We start from the raw sequence: 26,292 nt of genomic DNA on the forward strand, positions 1-26,292 counted from the left end.
TTTAAGCTACTTTCTTTGTATTTAGTAATTACTATCTCAAATTTTGTTATCTTCTAATGCATAAATACAGTGCTTAAACCGTTAACATTTTAAGAATCACTCTTCCTCTGTTAGTGGTTCTGAAATAATCATAAGGTATATAAACCATATTTTAGATTCTACTAATTTTACTTTAACAAAGAGCCAATTTCATTAGTCTCTTTTAATCAGTATTAAGCTATTGTAAGATGCTGAAAGATTTGTTTTAGATTTTAACATTACATTAGACATAAATTACATTAATGGTCTGAATTCTTTACCCCTCCACATATCTATGTGCTTTGCCATGAAACAGTGCTTTGGCATGGTGGGGAACAACCCTACTCTTGACTCTGTGTTTGACTGGTGACTTGCTTTGGCCTAAGTGACGTTAGGTTGACATTGACCGGGAGTTTGAAATTTGCTGGCACAATTGGGCTTTCTTGCTCTTGCCCCTGTGCCATCATCATGAGGAGAACATGCTCGAGCTAGCTGTTGGTCCCAGGGGGAAGGAAGAAAGACACTCAGAGCAGTACCTACTTGTCCCAGCCAGATAATTCAAACTCCAGACACATAAACAAGCTGAACTGAAATCAGCCAACACTAAGCTATCCCTCATTCCATGAGAATAAATGAAGATTGTATGGTACTAAATTTCGGAATAGTTTATTATACAACAATTTTATGGCAATGGCTGATTAATACACTGTTCTGTGAAGTTGTATGGTATTGAATGAATAAAAGCCATTTCCTTACATAATTATCAAAGCTCTAACTAAACTTCTGCCTATAAAAAATCATTACATATATAGAATAACAGTGATATACAGCCAGTTATTATCACCTTCACTGGCTTCTGCTTGTCTGAAAGCACAGAAAAAAAATGTGCATAAAATTAGTACATTTATACACATGCTTTAAAATTTTTTCATGTATAGAAAGACACACTGAATGCTTGGCATGTAATGTAAAACAAAAGTCTTCAAACTGGAATAAGAACATTCTTATGGGACACTAAAAGTACTCGACTGTGTACAGAAACTTACATCTAGTTTTATATCCCAGAGTTTCATATGTCTGTTGGTATGCCTGACACTGAAACTTGAGGTGTCATGCCTGTTCTCATTTCGACTTTTACAATAGCTATTGTCCTGTTTTCCAAACGAAAAGCATATCTCACGTTATTGTGGATCTTAATATGGTACATTGAATTAAGTGTGAAATACTTTAAATATTTTGAAAAACCCATGTTAGAAAATTGTTTATACAGGCTGTATAAACCTCAGGATTATCATCAAACCAGGAGACAATTCTAAATGTGGTTAGTAAAGTAACTTCCTATCATTCTTTGTCTTACAGATATTTGTATTAAGAGTGAAACCTCGCAATTAGAGAAAGTATGTTTTATACCATGTTATAGTATTTTTACTTTAAATATTGGTTAAGTGAAATAAAGTGGTGAAGTTTTTTCTTTAAAGGACTTCTTCCTTCTGAATATTGTCTTAAAAAAAAAATCTATGCATGTTCCTTATTCTTAAGTCCTACTGGTGGAAGCAAAGCAAAGAGCCCATTAACACTAAGTATTGAATGTGGATCTTTTTATTTCAGTTGAGCAACAAACTTTGTACCCTATTTATCCATTTATTTGTTACAGAATCAGAATTCAAAAGTGTATTTATAGGGATGCATATTAACACTTTAATTTTTTTTTTATTTTTTTTTTATTTTTTTTTAATTTTTTTTTTTTATTTATTTATGATAGTCACACACAGAGAGAAAGAGAGGCAGAGACACAGGCAGAGGGAGAAGCAGGCTCCATGCACCGGGAGCCCGACATGGGATTCGATCCCGGGTCTCCAGGATCACGCCCCGGGCCAAAGGCAGGCGCCAAACCGCTGCGCCACCCAGGGATCCCTTAACACTTTAATTTGAATTCAAAAACATAATCTGACAGAATAAATCTGGTTGTTTTTAATATATAAGTTGATGAATTAAATCTACATGGTCAGGTTTTGACAAAAAATACATATTTAAAACATAAAATAGCTGAAAAGTAAAGTAGTGCACCTGAAACCCTTTTTTTTTTTTGGCTAAATTATATTAAAATGACAGTTTCTGTGGTTTTTGCACCCTTTTTGAGAAGATGTTAATAATTGGCATATTAATGCTGTTCCATATGCTGGTATCTGCAGTGTGAAAATCCAGAAGGCTTTGAATACCAAAAATTTATTGCTCATTTGATGACATCAGGTCTAAAGCACATATATAAAGATACATATATCCTACTTAGTGTAATTCTTCGTAAGTTTTTCAGCAGAAATATCAATATATTTGATTACAGGATGCTGACATAAACCTAAATGAGAGTGTTACATAATATGAAGCATATTTCCTGTCAAAATAGGGAAAATTCAGAATTATTATCTGCCCTAAGTGCTTGTGATAAAGATTTGTGGCCCTGTATATTTGATTTGATTTTTGGTAAAACCATTTTAGTACTTTGCAAAAATTGTGACTTTAAATTACTCTTAATTGTTAAGTAACAGGTGCATAGTTCCAAATATGCATTCAATAAAATTGAAGGATAGCCTAATCAGAATGACATATCATTAAAATTGTTTTATGATGGTAGATGGCTATATGAATTTTGACATAACCTTGGGATTTAACACATTGAGAAAACTTTCCATTTCTGTGACTATATAATTATAGAAGTAAGTCAATAATCAAAATAAGGCTGAACAATAAGAATAGAATTCTAAGAGTATATAATATTTATTTACAGTTACCAGAACAAAATGGGGACAGAGGGCACAGAGAAAGGGGATGCCATAACATCTTGGGAAGACATATATTTCCAACAAATTACTACTTTTGTTTAATAACATAATTATCAAAATGTATTGTAGTTTTTTTATCAGTTGTGTACAACTAATAATTTTAATGATAATTCATATGGGAAGAATTTCTTACAGTTAGAGCATTTTGGTCATAGGAAATGAAATTAAATCAGTTGGATGAATTTTATTTTCCAAGGAGAATATGAATATAAATTCAAGGAAAAGATATGTAAAAGTTTCCATTATTAAATAATAGCTTATTCATGTATTTTTTAAAGATGTTGATCATCAAATTTCTCTGATATTTAGATGTCATTAGATACACTGAATTCATATTTTAAAATGTTACTACATAAATACATTACAAATGACAGCTTGCAAAATATTTATATGATGAAAATTTTTAGACAATGACTTAGATATTTATGAGGCAGTAGTTTTTCAGTATTCTTTTAAGCAAAAAAGTAGAAGCTTTTAATCTAATTGAGTAAAGATGTAAGTGGATAGTTATAGATGTTAGAGAGTCAATGATTGGCTATTACTGGTCACAAATTAGGTTCTAACTAAACGCTTGAATTGATGGATTAGTTTTTAAATAAATTATTGTACAGTGTTCCATAAAAATATTTTTGTTTGTAAAGAAATAATATATTTTATGACACAAAGGAGTTTTGGTAAGATGTGGGATTTTTTTTTTTCATAAATTCATACATGAATCTGAAAACCTAGACCCTCTACTGTTATAAAACTATCTGTGGGTATGGTATAGAAAGAAGTTGAGCATCTCAAAAACTTATTTGCGTGTACATGCTTGCTCATGCTCTCTCTCTAGTGCTCTCTTTTTCTCTGTCAACTCCTTTCCCTTCCTTTTGTTTCTCTTCCCTCCATCCTCCTTCCCCCTTCTCTTTCTCCCTCTTGTATTTCTCATTTCCTTCCTTCCCTTCTGTCAGTCTCCATTTTTCTCTGTGTCCTCCTCTTCCTTTTCCTTTCCTTTCTGTTTTTCTCTAGTCCTATCTGCCACTCAGTCCATACCAGTCACGTTCAAACCCATGTTTGGGTCTGTTCCCCACAGTTTACACATCTGTTTCCTGATTTCTTTTCCTTACCGCAGGATCACTCTTTAGTTGTTGTTAAGTCTCTCTGTCAGTTTTTTACCATTCTAGAAAACTAGGTAAATGCCTTTTTCAGATTACTAATCCAATAAAGATATCTGAGATTTTGCTGACCAAATATTCTTTGCCTTCTATCAACTTGAAATTGATTGCCTTGTATATATTCTTTCCCCTAGTCATTTTATCAGATTTGATTTCTAACTGGCTATATAGTGATACTGATGTCGTTGTGACAGCCAACTGATTATGAGACCAAGTTTGCCATATACTATACTATACTATATATGCCATATATATTTTTTATATACTAAAAAATTCCAGTCAGGATAGTTAAAAAATGGTACTGCGATGTGAACAAGGAAAGATGGAGCTATTACTATTATAGACTGATATGAACGAAAAGGAACACTGCACCAGGCAGAATCAGTGTAGTTTTTTGGTAAGAGTGCAAGAATTTAGAATGTGTATTTCATAGATGTGATAAGAAAATATTGTCAAAAGATAGGCACATTGGGAGTTCTGCTTTTGCTTTGTATGTAGAAAACCACCAGAAAATGTTACTCTCATCTTAAAAACAGAAAAGGCTGTATGAGCTACAAAATTATAACTTTTCTTGACCCCTGTCAGAGAGCTGAGGTCACAAGGCATGGGAACTGAATTCCAAGGAATGACAAGCCCTTCCAAGGAAAGATGGGACACATGAACTATTCACCATTTGCAGACCACAAGAGGAAGAAGTAGCCACCATAGAAGCTGGTAAGAAGAAATGAGCTAAAATTTTAATGCATTCTTAAAAGCCAAGTATGGGTTGGCAAATATGTATGCCCGAAATACAAGGGGATTGCACACTTAACTCATATGCTCTTCTCCATCTTCTACTACTGGCTGCTAACAAGAATGAATGGGTCAGGACAGTAGCCTACATCAGGCACGCAGGAGTTCACAAATAATCAGTCCCTACTGAAAAACCAACACAAAACTTCATCATTTCTCTGGATCGTCTTCTCATATGGAGCAGAAACTTTAAGTTATTGGAAAAGGAGCAAGAAAACTTCTTGAGCCCAGAATCCCGCATCAGTACACAGGAGAGATCTACTTCCACTGATAAAGTGGCATGAAACTCTGTCTTGCCTAAAATGTGTGTCAGATATGATGTAGAATTTGGCTGCTGTAATGGTGAGGGGTTGGAATCCTAAGAAGACCCCCGCACGGGAAGCTCAGGCATATGAACCCTTCCTAAGACGTATGATGGACCAGATGAACTGAGATCCTCTGCTCCAAACAATCCTGCTACTGAAAACCCAAAAATCATCCAGAAAAGTAGCCACCACCAAAAAAAAAAACAAAAAAAAAAAACAGAACAAGTAAGAGCTATCTACCACTGAGGGAGGGACAGTAGCATGAAGAAGGACCCTCTCTGGCTCATATGCAAAAACTGGTAAAAAGGCAAGAGTAGAACAGGAATACAGAGAAAATTTTCTTTTGACTCAGAATCACACAAAGCACAAGGTGATAATAGCTCATGGCTGGAAAGATTTGAAGCCTGTGGTATACTTAATGGTGAATTTAACACCTAAAACTGAAATGCAGTTTAAACACTGACTAAATTGATTGATCCGCTTACATTAATGGCCTGAAAGAAAAACAGCTGTACTTATTTCCAAGCAGAAATACCGTTTACTTGAGTATTTACTGTTCTGTACATGATCACTTATGTTTAGTAAAAAAGTATGTGACTACAAATAGTATGAGTAAGAATTCCATTACCAAGACTCAAAAGAAATCAATAGATTTATAAGTCACACAGATGTTAGGGTATGAGACAGATTTTTAAATAACTGATTATTATGTTAAAGGATATAGTGTGAAAGGTAGACAAGATGCTTGTGAAAAGATGAAGAGTCTCAGTTGAGAGATGGAAAGTTTTGTTTTTTTTTTTTTTAAGGATTTTATTTATTCATGAGAGACACACAGAGAGAGAGAGAGAGAGAGAGAGGTAGAGACACAGGCAGAAGCAGGCTCCATGCAGGGAGCCCGATGTGGGACTCGATCCTGGGTCTCCAGGATCAGGCCCTGGGAGGAAGGCGGCGCTAAACCACTGAGCCACCTGGGCTACCCGAGAGATGGAAAGTCTTTTTAAAAAGTGAAATGGAAATACTAAAAATATAAATCTTGATATAAAAAATGAATTTTTATGTGCTCATAAGCAAATTGGATATAATCTAAGAAAAAGCAAAATGAACTTGAGGGTAGGTCAATAAAAATTATCCAGAATGAAACATCAAGGAGAGAATGGGAGGGAAAAATTGAACACGGTAGCCAAGATTTGTTGGATAATATTATACAAACACACTTGTAATTGGCATTAAGAGAAAAGGACAGAAGACATATTTGAAGAGATAAAGACACAGAATTTCCAAGACTGATAAAAAATAACAAATCACAGATACCAGAAGCTCACAGAACCTCAAACAGGACGAAATCAAAAGTAGACCAAAAATACTACTTATATCATAGGTCAAATACTAAAAACGAAGTGAAATCTTGAAGGCAGAGTGAAAGAAATTATGGAAACTGGAAGATAAAAATTATAACAGAGTTCTCATAAACTATACTGGCCAAAAATCAGTGGAGGCACTGACACATGTAAAGCTAAAAGAAATGTAACCCAAAGTTGTATATCCAGCCAAAAAATATTTTGCAAATGAAGACAATGATTTTTTTTTTAAATTTTATTTATTCATAGAGACACAGAGAGAGAGAATGAGAGGCAGGGACACAGGCAGAGGGACAAGCAGGCTCCATGCAGAGACAGAGAGCCCGACGTGGGACTCAATCCAGGGTCTCCAGGATCACGCCCTGGGCTGCAGGCGGCGCTAAACCGCTGCGCCACCGGGGCCGCCGGAAGACAATGATTTTTTTTCAAAGAACCAAAAGCTGTGTTTAACACAGAAACTGTAATGGATATAAAATAGTAACCCTACTTGCATGGGCAGATAGATGGACAGATGATTAGGTGGTTGATGGATGAATGTGTACAGAAAGATCTGCACCAAATTTAAGTTGCAGAAAATAAAAACAAGACAGCCACTTAATTTTGTATAACTCTGGAACATTGGATTCTGAATAACAGCTTTTTAGAAGACACTTGTAAAGGGAGCATCAGCACTTGGAAGCTGGTGGTTTGAAACATCTGTGAGACCAGCAGTTAAGTGGTAACTTAGTACACTCACAATGCCTAGAATACTGTGATACTGATCAACATAAGCACATATATTCAGTGGACCTTGTACTCATATCTATATCTATATCTATATCTATATCTATATCTATATCTATATCTATATCTATATCTATATCTATATCAATCTACATATACAATGTGAAATATGTATCTAGTGGTTTCTCACAGTCCCTGGAAGGAAAATAACTACTGATTAGAGGAGCTGGAGCTTGTAATTATTCTTAAAAAAAAAAAAAATTTTTTTTTTTTGTATCACACTTATCAGGGTACCTAGAATTATTTCCATTAGAATTCTAGCATTCATTTACTAACTTTACAAACACTTACTTTAAAAATCTATTTATTACTGTGCATACAAAAATAAAAATCCTACCTTTCCAGGATGTCACTGTCTGTTAGAGAAGATAGACAAGCAAATAAATTATAATACGTTGTGAAAAATAGGATTAGAACAGTGATTTTTGAAGTCTGAGAAACTGAAAAGTTATTTGTGCCAAGATGCTATCACAGATCTTACCAAATTATAATCTTTAGAGAGGAGACCAAGGATTTATGTTTTGAAATTACTCCTTAGCCATTTTATGTCTACCTATTCCTTTCCCTTACCCTGAAAGTACGGTAACTATACTAAAGATATTTACAAGTTCCTGAATTGGTTGGAACAATAATTTGGAAATGTAGATCTAATAAATAATAAAAGACTTTTATATATCATAGTAAGAATGCTTTGTTGTCTAATGAACATAATTGTACTAAAATATTAAGTCTGTTTTAATAGCATTTATCAAAACATAAAGATCAGATCTATCCAGTAAAAGAAAAAATACTGTTTTTTTCTCATGAACTGTTACTACTGTGATAATAGTAGGATTCATTTTGATTTTGTAAAAGAGCATAAAGAAGTCATTAAGTAGACAAAGCCCCAAATCGCCATTATTTTTTTATACTTACATTCTCCATTTTAGATTAGTTTTTCAATCATATTCTTGCATAGAGCTTACCTAATATATTATCACTATACAAAGACTAAAAATTGAAAACACTGGTTAAAATATGGATCTGTACCTTGTGTCTGATGAAAGTGCCTCTGGAAATGGAGGGGCAGTTTTGAAACACATAAGAAGATTAGTTACTAGGCATGAGTTGAGGGTTAATCAGTTCTTTATTTTGAAACTTGTGTCGAATGGTTACATCAAAGAAAGTACTATAACTCAGAATACAGTTCTAGTTCTAACAATTTGATGGACTAAATAAATTGAAAATCCTCTGTCAACATTTTATTCATTTTAGATCAATATTATTTTAGATAAAATGTATAAAAATATTACTTTAGATGCATAGCGTACAAAGTATTGAAATCATAAAGGGTCAGAAAGAGAGCAGAATACAAAAAACCAGAGAACTAAACCTGTTAGCTGAAGTTCTATCACTGGTTAGTGGTAGTAATAGAAAGTTGCTAGCTTCAGGGATCTAGTTGTTGGAGAGTTAGTGGGGGAGGAGAAATATGGTGTGGACCTGCTTAGAGTATTGTAATTATCTGTCTCTGCCCGAAGTTTCAGTAGAAACTTTGTCTTGGCCTGGGCTCTGAGTAGTGGACAGGCATTGTTGCCTCTGAGAATTCTGTCCATGGTATAGGATGTTTCTTCTACTTGCTCCTTCCACAGAGAAATAAGAGAATTAAATAAATAATTGAATACAGTATTATAAAAAAGTCTTGTGAGCAGAGAAATTTATATATATATAGGTAAATCTTAGCTATCCTTGACTATATAAAACAACAACAATAATGGAAACATTTGGAAGTCTTAAAAAGATGGAAACTAAAATCTGTACAATAATAACCCAGGTTTTGGAGGAATATTGATAAAATATAAAGCAGTGTAAGGTTTTACATTACCTGTGTAACAGTATTAATTAGCTTTGTCCTTTATGTCATATATGCATTCTAAAATTTTAATCAAAAAAATAAATAAAATTTTAATCATTATCATTAAAGAATAGAAATAGGATTTCTAATTTCAAATCTACAGTAGTAAAGAAAACTCCATCTATATTAAAGAAAACTCAGTCTATAGACAGTAAGTAAGGAGGAAATGAAGAGCCATAGAAAAGTCAGAGTAGGAAAAAAAAAAAAAGAAAAACCGGAGTAGAGATGCCTTGGTGGCTCAGCGGTTGGGCATCTGCCTTCGGCTCTGGCTCATGGCTTTGTTTGTGATTTTGGAGTTCCATGATTGAATCCCACATTGGGCACCTTGTAGGGAGTCTGCTTCTCCCTCTGTATTTCTGCCCCCCACCCTCCCATGAATGGACGAATAAACAAATAAAAAAATAGAGTAAATAACTAAATGAAACATGATGAGAATAAATAAATTTGGGCTTACTCCACATGTCTCACTGAAAACAGTAAATTGAGACATTAAATTTACCAGTTCAAAGACCAAGTCACTCTGATTGGGTTATTTTATTTAAAAATTAAGACTTCTACACTAAATGTTATGCAAAAGAGACACTTAAATTTGAAAGGCACAGGAAGATTGAAATAAAGAGAGAAAATATGTTATGAAGTAAGAATTGGTGAAACTATATTTAGTGAGAACAATTAGACTTTCCAGGTTAAAATAGGGTTAAGAAGATCCCAATGAAATGATAAAAGGAGTTACTTAAAATGAGGACATACATTGTAAGCCTCATGTATGTAATAAGATAGCCCCAAAATATATCAAGTAAATATGACAAATTGTAAGAGAAACTAAAATCTATAAGGAGAAAGAAATTACAAGGTACTGGAAATTTGAACAACATAGTTAACAAGTACTTAGAAGATCAAATCTGTCAACTATGGGAATCCATATTATCACACATAGATTATTTACATAAAATGATTTTTAAAAACACTTAGATTCCAGCTAACAAACAGTGTAATACTGTTTTCAGTAGTAGAATTCAGTGATTCATCACTCCTAACAAATAACCCTTCTTAATACTTCTCACCCATCTAGGCAGTCTCCTGCCCACCTCCCTCCATCACCCTCAGTTTGTTCTGTCATTAAGAGTCTCTTAGGATTTGCTTCCTCCTCTCTCTCCCCCACCCCCACATGTACATCTATTTTGTTTCTTAAATTCCACATGAGTGAAATTATACAGTATTTGTCTTTCTCTGACTTCACTTAGATTTTTTTAAATGATATTTCTTTTTTTTTTTTAAGGTTTTATTTATTGACAGAAAGAGGGAAAGTGCAAGTAGGGGGAAGGGGAGAGGGAGATGCAGGCTCCCCACTGAGCAGGATGTAGGGCTCAATCCCAGGACCCTGGGATCATGACCTGAACTGAAGGTAACACTTAACCAACTGAACCACCACATGCCCTAATGATCTTCTTTTCAAGAAAGTTAAGCATAAAAACGAAAGAAAGAGAGAGAGAGAGAGAGAGAGAGAGAGAGAGAGAGAGAGAAAGAAAGAGAAAGGAAAAAAGAAAGAAAAAAGCAAAAAGCATCAGTTCTTAGCTGTTTATGAGACTTGATTCTTGGTGTTTTGTCAGTTTCCCAAAATGAATTTCTCTTTCAAGATATTCAAAGAAAGCCATTATTATTCCCATTTTGGCCTTTTCAGTTTTTTCCTGCCACCATTAATTTTAGATAACCATTTTCCAAGGTTTTTGTAATAAAACAGATTTTTTTATGATCTTTACATGCTGACACGAGATGTTAAAATTTGTTTTAATGCCTTTCTAGTGATGAGAAAATATTTATCTCTGATGTTCATTAGTCATTATTTAGCATTATTTGCTTTTTGACTCTAAAGCAAAAGTGTGAAAAGAGGTTGAAGTAAAGCAGATCAGTGAAGATTGAAGCAAATTAATTCTCAAAAAATGTTGAGTGTGTTCAGATACTTGTTCCAATGCTTAGTTTGGCTGTGTGAACTTACTAGCAAGCTAGGCCAAGTTGAGCAAATAATTTTGTATTACATTTTGAGTATGTATTTCAGTGCTCTTATTTCTAGTGTGGGCATGACAGATTTTATATTTCTAAAATTTAGACATCAAGGTTTGGATGCCATTGCCTCTAGATTTAGATTTATGATGTTAGAACAATTTTATAAAATTCTAATTTTTAAAAGTATCACTAAGAGGAGGGGCACCTGAGTGGCTCAGGGGTATGATCGTGGGACCCTGGGAAGGAGTCCCGCATCAGGCTCCCCACCTGTTTCTCCCCCTGCCTATGTCTCTGTCTCTCTTTGTGTGTCTCTCATGAATAAATAAGTAAAATCTTAAAAAAAAAAAAAGTACCATCAAGAAAATCCTTAAATTTCCCTGGTAATTCACATTTTATTATATAGAAACTTGATTCCTAAGCAGGCAAAACTGAGCACAGGAATTTTTGCCCATAGTTTGTGTTTATTTAATATCTAAAAAACTCTGAATATTTTAGAATGTGTGGTTTAGCTCTAATCTTTATTACATTAAGTTGATAATAAAACTATGTATTCCATATAATTGTTGTATATACTTTCAGATAAATTCAAATAAACACAAATTATTTAAAACTTTTTTCTATATTTGATAACATTTTTTTCTCTATTTCCAAATGATAAGGATTACAACGATGTCATCTGGCCACTAATGTCTATGCGTAGAACATTGTACTGAATCCTTAAATGAATGTGAAAATTTAAACATTTTTCCTGTTGTCTGTCTAGTTTAGGACAACACAAGAGAAACCTTACAGGGCAACCCATTTCTTCCATCAGAGATAATTAAAACTAACAAATCACAAACATATCCATCCAAATAGATGTTTTTGGAAACAAACAGATATTATTGATATTTTGAGTTGGATTTTGTAGGGAAGTGGTGATTTGTAAGTTTTTATTTGCCCCAGGGGCTTTAGAATTTAGTATTAAAAATTCATTAATTAATATGCTTTATCCCTGCAAAAAAGGATAAATACAAAAAACTAAATGAAAACATTTTTTCATATTGCTCAGTACAATTAATTCATTTCAATATTTCTTAAGATTCTTTAAGAGTTGGCAGGTGGAAAGGAATGCTGGGTAGGTAGGGAGAACAGAGGCTTATTAGTAAAAATGCCTCTGTTCCTATTTGGGCTATAACCGGAACAGCTCTACTTTAATCTGTTTGGTGTCCTAGGATTTTAAATAAATTAGGCAAAAGAAGACTTCCTTATTATACATGTAAACTTTTTCTAAACTGAGTCTTTTTTTTTTTTTAAGTTTTTTAAAAAATATTTTTTATGTATTTATTTGAGAGAGAGTGCACACAAACAGGGGGAGGGGGAGAGGGCAAAAAAGCAGGTTCCCAGGTGAGCAGAGATCCCCACATGGGGCCCGGACCCTGAGATCATGACCTGAGCCCAAGGCAGATGCTTAGCTGATTGAGCCACCCAGGAACTACTAAAAAAAGTTTTGGGAAAACATATATAATAGAATTTTTTATTTTTTATTTTTTTAATTTATTTTTATTTTTTTGAATTTTTTTTTTTTTTAAGACAAGTTTTAGGTTCACAGCAAATTGATAGGAAGATGCAGAGATTTCCCATATACCTCCTACTCCCAAACATACACACATACTCTCATTATCAACATCCATTTCCAGAGTGGTACATTCAATTATTTAACCTATGTTCACACATCATAATCACCCAAAGTCCATTCTTTACACTGCATTCTTGCTGTTATATATTGTATGGATTTGGATAAATGTGTAATGACATGTATTCATAATTGTAGCATCATATAGAGTATTTTCACAACTCTTAAGAATATTGTCTTCCACCTTTGAGAACTTGATCAAGCTCTCAGAAAAAAATCTGACAAAATTGTGGAGGATTCCTATGACTGGCTCCCTCTGGAGTTTTTAATTCTCAAACTTGTTCACACTGAGCCTCCCACAGTTTATCAGTTGCAGTTCAGATTTTTTTTTTTTTTTTTTTTTTTTTTTTTTTTAAATTTTTTTAACTTTTATTTATTTATGATAGTCACAGAGAGAGAGAGAGAGAGAGAGAGAGGCAGAGACACAGGCAGAGGGAGAAGCAGGCTCCATGCACCGGGAGCCCGATGTGGGATTCGATCCTGGGTCTCCAGGATCGCGCCCTGGGCCAAAGGCAGGCGCCAAACCGCTGCGCCACCCAGGGATCCCTGCAGTTCAGATTTTTATATCCAGGTACTTTTTTAATGGCAGATTCTCTGTATGAATCACTAATTATTCATTCACCTGTCTCTTTGATCTTTAGGGTAGCAGTTAGACCTGGGCTGTCATCTTTCTTGTGAATTCTAAAGAGTTGTTGATTTCTTAATCTATTCATCTTTTATTTGTTATTAGGATAAAGTGTCAGCTTCCAAGTGCTTTATATATGAAATTGGAAGTCATTTTTGTTTGTTTTTAAATGATTTGATGATTGTGGCTTATCTAATACACAAATAGGTAATTGCTACTTTTGTCACACTGTAGCTTATAATTGCTTGTGTATCTTTTGTGGATTGGTAAGGATTAGAGGGATGATTCGTAAAATAAGGCTGCATAATAGTGAGCTAAAATAGTCTGTCTTTCTAAGGTTCTATATAGGTTGGAACCCAGAGGTTATTATATTTGTAAAAAAAATAAGCAGTGACAATTTCTGATTCTTTCTCAAATGATGAACAAAAATCTAACAAATTCAGAGCAAGTGTTATAAAGAAGTGTTGCAAAGTAGTGCATATGCATTTGTATTATGTAACTTATACTTGTTTGCTCTTTCTGTTTCCAAAGTTTAGCTGTCTTTCAGATCTCTAAGATGACTCTAATAAGATATCATCAAAGGCTTAAAGGCAGTAAAAAAAAAAAAATATCATGTAATTGTTTTTAAAGCAAAAAATGTTAGCTGTATAAGGTCAATATCAGTAACTAGTAGATGCACCAGTATATTTATTTTTAATTTATTTTAAAATATATTTTTAAATAGTAAACTTCGCCCCCAACATGGGACTCATACTCATGACTCTGAGATGAAGAGTCGCATGGCCTACTGACCGAGCCAAACAGGAGCCCCTGGACCTGTGTATTTTTAAATACTCAGAAGTTATTTTCCCTGCCTAAGGAAAACTTTTTTTTTTTTTTTAAAGACGCTCATTTATTGTCACTGGGAAAACTTTTTTAAGGATTTCTCCAGCTTGCTTTCTTATTCTAGTCCTATCATGGTAATAACCCAAAAGCTAGGACACAGATCTTTTGAAGCTCATAAGTATCTGGGAAGCCTGAAAACAGAATTTGGGGTTTTTGAAATTTGGCTTGATCTCTTTCCTACTGGCTATTGTATATTGGATTGAACCTATTTCCTTTGTATACTTGCTTTTTAGAACACAGTTTAGAATGGCTTTGTCATAAATTGCATTTAAAAACTACTCAGTTGTACTTACCTTATTGTTACCTTAGTAAAGGTAATGAACTCTTATTTAACATTAAGTTCAGTCAGATATTTCTGCATCTATTCTAGGCAAATTATTTTCATCCTCTCACTTTAGCATATCAACAGTGATTACCTTATGAAATACTTTGTGGTATCACTATAGGAAAATTATTAATTATACCAGAAATAATTCTGTATTGATATTCCTCTTAAGATTGTGTATGTTTGGTTAAAATAGAAACAAATTTTCTTTACATTGACAAGGCCATGGGGGCAATTAATTAACTGAGAAATCAAATTTGGCATCACCATTGGGACAGACATGATATGCCTCCTAATGTGATGCAGTAGGAAGGAACATAATCTTTATAGTATTCTTGTCAAAAATATTTAACATGAACATAATGATGAGAAAACATTCAAATTTGAATGTGGAACATTCTACAAAACAGCTACCTGAGATGCTTCCAAAAAACTGTTAAGTTGTTGTATGTAAAACAACAACAAAAAACATAGAAACTGAATATAGTGAGTGACCCTTGAGAAAAATTAAATAAATAAATAGCTATTCAGGATTTTTTTTAAAGACTTATTTATTTATTCGTGAGAGAGGGGGCCAGAGACATAGGCAGAGGGAGAAGCAGGCTCCATGCAGGAAGCCTGATGTGGGACTCAATGCTGGATTCTGGGATCACGCCCTGAGCTGTAGGCAGACACTTAACCTCAGAGCCACCCAGGCGTCCCTCTATTCAGGATATTTTTTTACAATTGGGATATTTGAGTGTAGAATGCATATTAAATTATATTCTTATGTCAATGTTTCATAAGTATTAACAGTGGTATTGTGGAGAGTCGTCTTGTTTTTAGACAGTAATTTCTGATGTTTTTATGGGTAAAATATCCTGATGTTTGAAACTTACTTACAAATGGTTCATGGGGCAAAAAAAAGAGTGTATTTGTTTATTTATAGAGAGAAGGCTAAAAGAAATATGGTAACCATATTTACATTTGGAGAGTCTAATTGAAAAAATACAAAGTTGTTCAGTTCATTGTTGTCTCAACTTTTCTGCAGGTTTGAAATTTTTCACAGTAAGAACTTAGGGAGAAAGAAAAGGAATAGAAATGTGATCATATATTAAATTTTCTAATTATTAAGAGTATTTTTAAAAATTGTGGTAACACTTCAGAAAGGCTTCCCCTTTATAAAGGAAAGCCAGTTACTGAGGACTCCTCCCCCTGAACTAAACTATTTTTGTCATAATGTTAATTAAGTTACATGGGCAAATACAAATTATAACCCAGTTTTGTATGTTCCTAGTTCTTAAGTAACTTGAAGTTGAATCAAATTCTAATTAAATACAGTAAAAATAAAAATAAAAAATAGAAAAAAGAATAGCAAGATGATGGTTTAGTAACAGTAATATGATGGAGTAGTATTTGTTTTGCTGAAAATAAATCACCACTGCACAGAGCTGGTTCTGAGTATTATAGTGCAGTTTCCTTCAAGATTGCTATGTCTATAAAAAGATCATTTCCCGTTTTATACTTAAGTCTCTCTACTACTTTTCTCATCCTAGCTACTGTAAAATCTTATAGGGCACAGTGAAATAATTTAACCTTTACTTATATCCCTACATTTTTGTATATATTCCTTCTTGTGTTCTTATTAGCCTGAGAATACGTTAATATATTATTATACTGTACTGTGCTGTTTTGATTATATCAAATTATTTTCAGCTTTTATGAAATAATTATTTTACAAAAATATTTTTCAATTTTAAATTATTAATGCAAAAGAGAAGTTTATCTTTGTAACTGGTAAATTTAACATGGGCACAGCATTTGAAGCAGAATTTTTTTTTCCATTTTTACTTTAGCACATGTGAAACAATTTGCAGCTATACATTTATACCTCTCCAGTATAAGCTAATTGCTGTCATTTGAGGTGATTACTTAATGCAATTATAATAATTTAAAAAATCTGAGAATACTTTTCCATAAAAGCAACAAAAATACAAGCAAATTTATAAAAACTGAGCTAACTTGTGGTATATAAGCCTTGAAAACCACCAGCCTTCTAGCCACCACTAGGAAAAGAAAAATAGGTGTGGGAACTTCTCAGAAAGCCCTATTTCTAGATCATTGTCATTGTTTGACCTGACTCAAAGTCCACATGGGGAAAGACCTGGACCCAGGGTTTTGTTGAAAACCACCAGATCACAGTTATCTAAGGCTGTGATAAGAGATGGGGCAAACAGGAGTCCAGTCAAAATTTAAAAGGATATGGGCAGCAGAATAGCCACAGGGTCTTTGAAAAAGCTCCTCGGATGTAGAATGCTTTGTGCATATTCAGGCCAGTGTGCTTATCCAGGAAAAAAATGAAAGGACTCTAGTTGCTTGCCTCTCATTGACTCTGTATAGGTAAGAAGTGAGATTTAAAAGTTGCTGACCTTTGAATAGGATGCCCTAACACACACCACAGGTGCCCTGGGCAAAGGATAGAAGACATACTGGCTCAAAACATTTAAGAACATTTTGTGGCTACTAAGCAATGCTGACCCAGGAGCAAACTTTATTAATCAAGGTAAAAAAAAAATTCTTTTTTTACAAGAAAACAAATCGAAACTTAAGTGGTTTCATGCATCATGGATTTACAGACTAGAGAGTCCTTTCTGGAAAAGTCTCTAGACAATTAAGGTGTCAACAAAACCAACAACAAAAAGCCAAGTCACAAAAGTCCCAGGAGAGGGTGGTAGGAACTGATTTCATAGTTACCACATTATATTATCTATAATGTCTACCTTTTATAGAAAACAACAACAAACAAACCACCCCAAAATCAAAACTATGGGATTATGCAAAAAAGCAGGAAAAAATTAGCTAAAAGTATAACAGAGTTAGGCTTATTTCAGACTTTAAAGCAGCTAATTTAAATGTATTCAGTGAATTAAAACATGATTAGGGAATGAAAGAAATATAAAAATATGAGACTGTTCAAAAATAAAAAACAAATAGAAATTCTGTAGTTGAAAATTATAACTGAAATAAAAATTCACTAGAGGAACACTTAAGCAGATTTGAACTGGCAGTGAACTTGGAGTTAAGTCAATAGTGATTATTCAGTCTAAGAATGGAGAAAAATGAATAAAGCTTTGGAAACCTGTCAGACACCATTAAAAATGCCAGCATAAACAGACTCAGAAAATAAGGGAATAGAGAAAGGGATGGAAAATATTTAAGGTAAAGGGGCCAGAACTTCCCCAAATTGTATGAAAAACATCAGTTTAGACACTCATGAACCTCTGTGAGCTCATGAACCTCTGTGAGCTCAAAGTAGAATAAACTCCATGAGACTGGCACCTAAACACATCAAATTCAAACTCCTGAAAGCAAAGAAGGGGAAAGAATCTTGGAAAACACCAAGAGAAAAGCAACTCAGCACATAAAAGCACTCCTCCATAAGATTAGCAACTTCTGGGCAGTCCAGGTGGCTCAGGGGTTTAGTGCCGCCTTAAGGCCAGGTGTCATCCTGGAGACCCAGGATCAAGAAGCAGAGAGCCTGCTTCTCCCTCTGCCTAAGTCTCTGCCTCTCTCTGTCTCTCACGAATTAATAAAATCTTTAAAAAACCTAAAATCTGTGTTAGCAGCTGAAGCAGTGCTTAGAAGAAATGTCCTGGTTCACTGAGTAGAGCATGGGACTCTTGATTTTGGGATTGTAAATTCGATCCCCATGCGGAATTGAGAGATTACTTAAAAATAAAATCTTAAATAAAAATGTCTATCTTCAAGTGTTTACATTAAAAAAGAGAAAGATCTTAATAATCTAAGCTCTTACCTTAAACATCTAGAAAAAAATAATAAATGAAGCTATGGAAGGAAGGAAATAATAGGATGGGAATTAGTGAAATAACGAATAGAAAAATGATAGAGAAAAATCAGCAAAACTAAAAACTGGTTGAGTGGCAGTTGGGTGTTTCAGTTGGTTAAGCATCCAACTCTTGATATTGGCATAGGTCATCATCTCCGATCATGAGCTCAAGCCCCACATGGGCTCCATGCTGAATGGGGGAGCCTGCTTATGATTCTCCCCACGCCTTCTTCTCCCTGTCCCCTCCTTCTCTCCTCCCCCTCCTCCCTTCCTACTTGCACTCTCTTAAAAAAAAAGTTGGTTCTTTGAAAAGATCAACCCATTTGGCACACTTTTAGGTAGACTAAGAAAAAAGGAAGACACAAATCACTAAAATTAAGAATAAAAGAAACCGGGGGCTGGCTCCTAAGTGGCTTAGTATGTCAAGTGGCCAATTCCTGATTTTGCCTCAGGGTCTTGGGTTCCTTGCTCAGTGGGAAGTCTGCTTGAGATTCTCTTTCTCCCAGTGTGCCCCTTCCCCCACTCATTTGCTCCCTCTCTCTCTAAATAAAGAAATAAAATCTTAAAAAAAGAATGAAAGAAGGGGGTTTACTGCTGAACTTTCAGATATTAAAAGGGTTACAGCAGAATACCATGAACAGCTGTATGCCAGCTTAATAATGTAAATGAAGTGAACAAATTTTATAATTCACATTATTAGAATGGACTCAGAAGCATTAAATCAAATAGACCTATGGAAGGGAAAAAAAAAATTGAGTAATAACATTCCTACAAAGAAAGGCAGAGACCCAAATGGGTTCCCTGGTAAATTTTATTAAATGATAAAAAATACTACTACTACTTCACAAAATCTTCCCTGAAGAATTTTCAAAACCAGAAGCCCAATATACCACACAAATAGAAAAACAGACCAGTATTCTTCAAGAATAGAGATGCAGATTCCTTGTACAGAATATTAGCAAAGCAAATTCAATGGCATATTTAAAAGATTATCACTCTGATAGTGTGAAATTAATTCCAGGAGTACCAAATTTGTTGAACATCCAAAAATCAATTAATATAATATACTGTATTAATAGAATAAAGAGTTAAAACCATATAATCATCCTAACAAACATAGAAAGGGCATTTGACAAAATCTCATACCCATTAATGATTAAAACATGTAACAAATAGCAGTAAACGTCTTCAACTTGACAGAAGGTTTCATTGAAAAACCGCAGTGAATATCTGTTACAAGTAGAAGACTGAATGCTTTTCCCCTACAAATAGGAACTGAGCCATGAAGGTGCCCATTGAAAAAAAACATTAAGGGCTTTTGGGTGGCTCTGTTGGTTAAAGGGTCTGCCTTCAGCTCAGGTCATGATCCCAGTGTCCTGGGATTGACTCCTACATTGGACTTCCTAGTCAGCAGGAGTCTGCTTCTCCTCCCTCTGCCACACCACATGCTTGTGCTCTCTCACTCTCAAAGAAATAATCAATAAATTCATAAAAAAATATTAAACTATCCTTTTGCAGATGACACTAACCCATATGTAGAAAATTTTAGGTAATCTTTAAAAAAATTAGAACTAATAATTGTTCAGCTGGGCCACAGAATAAAGTATCAGTATTAAAAAAGTCTTTTAAAACACAAACAATGTACAGTCCAAAAAAATAGTATGATTCTGTTCAGAATAACATCAAAAAGAATAAAATTCTTAATGAATAAATTGAATAAGGTAATTGCAAGACTTGTACATTGAACATTACAAAAATATGTTAAGGAAAATAAGATGTAAATAAATACAGAGATATTCTGTTCATAAATTGGATGACTTAATATTGTTAAGACGATAGTTTTCCTAAGAGTAATTTGTAGATACTACTCAATCTCTGGAAAAATTTGAGGAGGCTTTTATCCAGGAAATGATAACCTTATCCTAAAATTTATGTGGAAATGCTAATGGACAGGAATTGCCAAAAAATTTTTTTATAAAAGAACAAAGTTGAAGAACTTTTTCTACTGAATATCAAAATTATAAAGCTCTAGTTCGTTATAGGGGCACTCAGACTGTCTTAGTCAGTAGAGCATGTGATTCTTGATCTTGAGGTTATAAGTTTGAGTCCCACAGCGTGTGTAGAAATTACTTAAAATCTTAGGGGTGTCTGGGTGGCTCAGTTGGTTAAGCATCTGACTAAGCCTAATTTTAGCTCACGTTATGATCTCAGGGTTGTGAGCCCCACATCAAACTGCATGCTCAGCAAGCAAAGAGTCTCCTTGAGATTCTCTGTCTCCCTTGGTCCACCACCCCCTCCAATAAATAAATCTTTAAAAAATAAAATCTTTTTTAAAAAACAAAGCTATAGTTGTACAAGACACTGTTGCACTGGGAGGAGGTAGACATACGCAAATCTCTTGATTAGGATTAATCCAAAAGTCAGTTCATTTTCATCAAGGATGCTGAAGCAGTTCATTAGAGAAAAAGTTTGTTTCCACCCCATGGTGGGACAGCTGGATGCATATCCTTTCATATGCAGGAAGATGAACTTTGACCTCTACTCCTACCATATAGAAAAATTAACTTAGAATTGATCATAGACATAAATGTAAGAACTAAAACAATCAATGCTAGAAGAAGAAAAATCTTTAAGATTTTATCTTAGTCAAAGTTTTTTATGAGGTTAAAATAGAAAAAAATAAATAAATTGGACCCCATCAAATCCAAAGCTTCTGTGCCTTAAAATATACTGCTAAGGGCAGCCCCTGTGGTTCAGTGGTTTAGTGCTGCCTTCAGTCCAGGGCCTGATCCTGGAGACCTGGGATCGAGTCCGGAGCCCGCTTCTCCCTCTGCCTGTGTTTCTGTCTCTCATGAAAAAATAAATAAAATCTTTAATAAAATAAAATAAGATAAAATATATTGTTAAGAAAATAAAGACAAGCAACAGAATGGTTGGTAATATTTGTTAAAAAATTTTTTGATCGTATCCAAAATTTTCAGAGTACTCATGTAAAGGAACTGGAACCATCTTGTATCGCTTGTAAGAATTTAAAATGGTACAGTCAGCAGTTTGTCAATTTCTTTAAAAAATTATCACCTAATGCAGTAATTAACACTTCTTAGATGTCTTAGTGAGACTTGAATACATTTTTCACAAAGCCTTGAATGTGATTGTTCATAACAGCATTATTTTTCATAACCAAAAAATGGTTTGGTTATGAAACAATACTTCACCTGGTGAGTGAGTCGACAAAATGTAGTCTATCTATACAATGGGTACTACTTAGCAATAAGATGAAATGAACTAGGGACGCCTGGGTGGCTCAGCGGTTGAGCACCTGCCTTCGGCTCAGGGCATGATCCCGGCGTCCCAGGATCGAGTCCCTCATTGGGCTTGCTGAATGGAGCCTACTTCTCCCTCTGCCTGTGTCTCTGCTTCTCTCTCTCTCTTTCTGTTTCTCTCATGAATAAATAAATAAAATCTTAAAAAAAAAAAGGACTGAACTATTGATTTGTTACGACATAGATGAACTTCAAAAACATTATTTGAAGTGTAAGAAACCATACATAGAAGTCATGTATTGTATGGCTTCATCTACAATGAATGTCCAGAAAAGGTAAATTTATTAGAAAAAGTTAGATATAGTGATTGCCTAAGGCAGTGGGTGGTAAATGAGCATGAGGCATGTTACTGGAATGAGAAAAACGTTTTATTTATTTATTTTTAAGATTTTATTTATTTTTTTAATGAGGGAGACAAAGAGAGTGGCAGAGACATAGGCAGAGGGAGAAGTAGGTTCCCTGTGGTAGCCCTGAGATCTTGACCTGATCCAAAGGTGGATGCTCAACCACTGAGCCACCCAGGCACCCTGAGGAAACTGTTTTAAAACTGATTTATTATGGAGATGGTGTACCACTGGATAAAGTTACTAAAAATCGTTGAATTGTGTAATTACAGTAAGTTGGTTTTATTATATGTAAAATGTGTCTCAAGACACACTTTTTTCAAAGGCAAATGTGGGAAATTATATAGTATTATTTTTAACCAGAAGCCTAAAATGTTAATCTGTATATTTTAAAGATTTTATTTATTTATTCATGAGACACAGAAAGGCAGAGATATAGGCAGAGGGAGAAGCGGTCTCTGTGGGGAGCCTGATGGGGCGCTCAATCCCAGGACCCCAGGATCAGGACCTGAGCTGAAGGCAGATGCCCAACCACTGAGCCACCCAGGAGTCCTGTAAAATATTTATATTACCTTTTTTTATAAGGTCGTCTAAAATGTAAGGATACATTTTAAGATTTTCGGTTACTTTGAACCTTTACTACTCTGGAATTAGAGCCAGGATCACTGGATATATCAGCGGAACTCCCTTTCAGACTGACATTGGCATGTGTATGTACTTTTTTATGCTACTATATTTCCTAGATTAAAAACAGAAGACACATTATATCTTCCTTGTCTTTGAAAATCAATCATAGCACTTAGTTTTGTTATTACACGTTTGATATTGTCCCTGAAACCTTTGAAAACTCACCAAACCATTTAAAATGAGCTTTGCTTTACATTTCTTCATTTACTACATTTTTCTTGTTTTATTTGTTTTAGATCACTGTGTCCACTACTATGATCTTCGTAACACTAAACAGCCAATCATGGTATTCAAGGGACACCGAAAAGCAGTCTCTTATGCAAAGTTTGTGAGTGGTGAGGAAATCGTCTCTGCGTGAGTATTACTCTCCTGAGATTGAGCTTAACCGAGAACTCTGTCGTCATTGACCGATTTTATAACGTCACTGTGGGTATCTGTAAAGAGTAACACTGTGGTATAGCACTTTTTCATAAATAGTAGAGTTTAAAAAATAATTTGTCTAACTAAAATACATGTATATTCTGGTTTGTATTGTTCACTTTTGTATTCTCTTTATGAATAAAATCCTTATTTTATTACATAAAGAAAGTTTTTAATGCACCCCTCCTTCAACATTTAAACTTTAGATGGGATTTCAACCACTGCTTCTCCTTAAGAGAAAATCAACAAAGTTGATGGAATAGAATAAGAAGCATTTTATCTGTTAAAGTCAATTAATATGTTATTGTATATTTACACACTTTGTAGTACAGTAGTATTATTTATGGCTTTAGGGAATATTTGGTTGATTCTGTGTTACTTGATTTCCCTATGATTTCATGGTGTGTTTTAAATATGTTTTGAAAAGAACTAAATGTGGCTTGATACATATCCTTTGAGAAACCTTCTGCACTAGAGAATTATAATGTAAGGTTTAATTGTCTTTTATTTTGTTTGAAGCTTAACAAGATGTCATCCAGATAAATAAATCTCAATTACCAAAATATCGTTGACAAAGCACTTCTAACAGGCAGTCCCTTTTTTCTGTTAACCCAGTTCATAGTTCTCTTTATATTACCCTAGCATATATCCATCTTAATTTCTCCGTATTTTATTTCTTTTCACGCTTAATGATCCTTTTTTTTTCTTTTCACTTAGCTCCCCACCCCACCTTAATTTCTGATCTCTACTCTTAGGAGATTATTAATACCAGTGCTTTGGCATTAATATTTGCTATCCCCCACCATATCTACCTCTCTATACTGGTTACTCTAGATTAGAAATTGGTAATTTGAATTTATTTGGCAAGGTATTTTGAACCTGAGTTACAAACAAGGGAAAAAAAAACTGAGTTTTCTAAGGCAAGATAATATAGGCAATTAGTTCACAAACCTAAATTATTATTAACTAGTCCAAATGTATCCCATCTTTAGGAATAATAATGGTTAGTAAATAAAATTTTATTCAGATTCAATTGTAGATGTTAGATTATATGGCAAAAATATTTTTCTTCAGTTTCAGATTTATAAATGTTAAATTATTTTGATTTTTAGTAGTTGTAATACATATATACCTAATTGTATAAATTGAGAAATTTTAGTCAACCTATTAATGTTTATACGTTGTTTATATTTTCACCAATCTCTTGTCCTTCTTAGGTTTTATAAATCATGATTTTTTAAAAATATGTTTGAGGTTTAGAAGTTTTTAGAATAAATTTACCCACAAGTATATTTGGAAGTGTTACAAAGTAATATTAAAATATACATATATTGCCACAACCTCTGAATTCTTGACCAATAAAAATATATACACAAAGAAATATTCAGTGCCACATTGTTAAGAAAAAGAAATTGAAAACAACATAAATGTCTTTTGAAAAAATGATAACAAGGATTAGAGTTTGGAGTTTGGCGTCTAAGATGAGACAGTTTCAGTCTTGGCTCTGCTTTGGACTAGCTGTGGTATCTTGAAAATATCCATAACCTTCACATTCTCAGTTGCCTCATCTCTAAAATGGAGTTAATAATAGTTATTATGTTGTGAATCTTTAAATGAAGTAAGCAGTGTAAAGATTCAGCATAGTGCCCTATTCTGTGAATGTTATGTAAGAGAAAGGTGATTTATTATGTAGTTATTAATGAAGATATCTGAATGTGTTTAGAGAAAAATTATAAACCAAATTATTGAGTAAATGGTAGACAATTTACAACATAAGATATATGGTATTATAAGATTTTTGTAACAAAAGGAAAAACAAAGACATGGTGTTTTATTGAAGTTTTATGACTGTCTCTATAATAGGATTACCAACTATCTTTATATTTGGTAATTTTTGGTAAATAATTGCATTTGAACATTATTTCAGTAAATAAATTACTTTATATAGACCATTCCAGTCACTCATAATATTCCACCCCTGTAGATACAACTAAGCTGTGAAAATAGTTTAAATTTAGTATACCAATATAATTCAATATTTGAAAAGTAAATTAATCCCAGTGGCATAGAGTATATCCCTGAAATTAAACACAATTCCCAATGGACCTCTTGTTATTTGATGATGGTGGTATGATGGTATTGAGGAGTAATGTTTATTAGTAAGCATTTCCTACATCTGCAAGGACTATTGAAAGCATTTTAAATGAATTAATTTAGTGTTCACATCTTACAGAATTTTATCTAATTCAATAATACAGGAATTGCTGTATTTCACATAACTAACGATGCCAAAGAAGTTATATCACTGTTTGGTTAATGGCATATTGAGCATTGTAACTCAGAAAAACTTCTTCCATAGTTTGCATTCTAAACCACCAAACTGGATTGCCTCTAATGAGTAGTTTCAGACCTTGAAATCTTAAATGCATTCTCATTTTTTTGTGTTTACCTCAGCTCAACAGACAGCCAGCTAAAGCTGTGGAATGTAGGGAAACCATACTGTCTACGTTCCTTCAAGGGTCACATCAATGAAAAAAACTTTGTAGGCCTCGCTTCCAATGGCGATTATATAGCTTGTGGTAAGTAAAATCGTCTTTTCCTGAAACTAATAGGAATTTGTCACTGAAATTGCATTCAGTGAATACAGAGTACATACCAAGTCAGGAAGTAATTTGTGCATTCAGCATATTGAATTCTTCTTGGATGGTACTGGAATAAACATTAGTCCTTCCCTCCTTTGCTGAACACAAACCATAACCTCATGAAATAACAAGATTGTTAAATATGTTTTGTAATTGTTCTCCATCATCACATAAGTTCTGTCAATATTATATAAAAGAAAATATTAATTTTTGCTTATGTCCTAATTTCAGAGACATTATTTGTCTTCTTAAGCTTGATGTTCATTTTCCCCTGAAGAGTTTTCTCTTCGTTAAGCAGTTTGTTTAGATAGTCTTGATCTGTTATTCTAGGGCTTTTGTTGTTGGTAATCTATGCAAATTTAAATCAGAAGCAGAAAAATTAAATTAGGTAATGT

General features: G+C 33.8%; 1 protein-coding gene across 7 annotated transcripts in view; it reads left to right on the forward strand.

Moving 5' to 3' along the window:
• Positions 1-26,292, forward strand: part of COP1 (COP1 E3 ubiquitin ligase) — a 243,488-nt gene that overhangs the window by 160,521 nt on the left and 56,675 nt on the right. For 6 of the 7 annotated variants that reach the window (XM_038542423.1, XM_038542424.1, XM_038542425.1 and 3 more), the window contains 2 exons: positions 23,072-23,189; positions 25,710-25,834. In XM_038542423.1, the coding sequence (XP_038398351.1) occupies positions 23,072-23,189; positions 25,710-25,834 (243 nt within the window). Of the gene's footprint in view, positions 1-4,597; positions 4,727-23,071; positions 23,190-25,709; positions 25,835-26,292 lie in introns of those variants that run through there. The other variant, XM_038542428.1, reaches the window with a different exon arrangement.

This window comes from Canis lupus, chromosome 7, assembly GCF_011100685.1.
Source record: "Canis lupus familiaris isolate Mischka breed German Shepherd chromosome 7, alternate assembly UU_Cfam_GSD_1.0, whole genome shotgun sequence".
Lineage (NCBI taxonomy): Eukaryota > Metazoa > Chordata > Mammalia > Carnivora > Canidae > Canis > Canis lupus.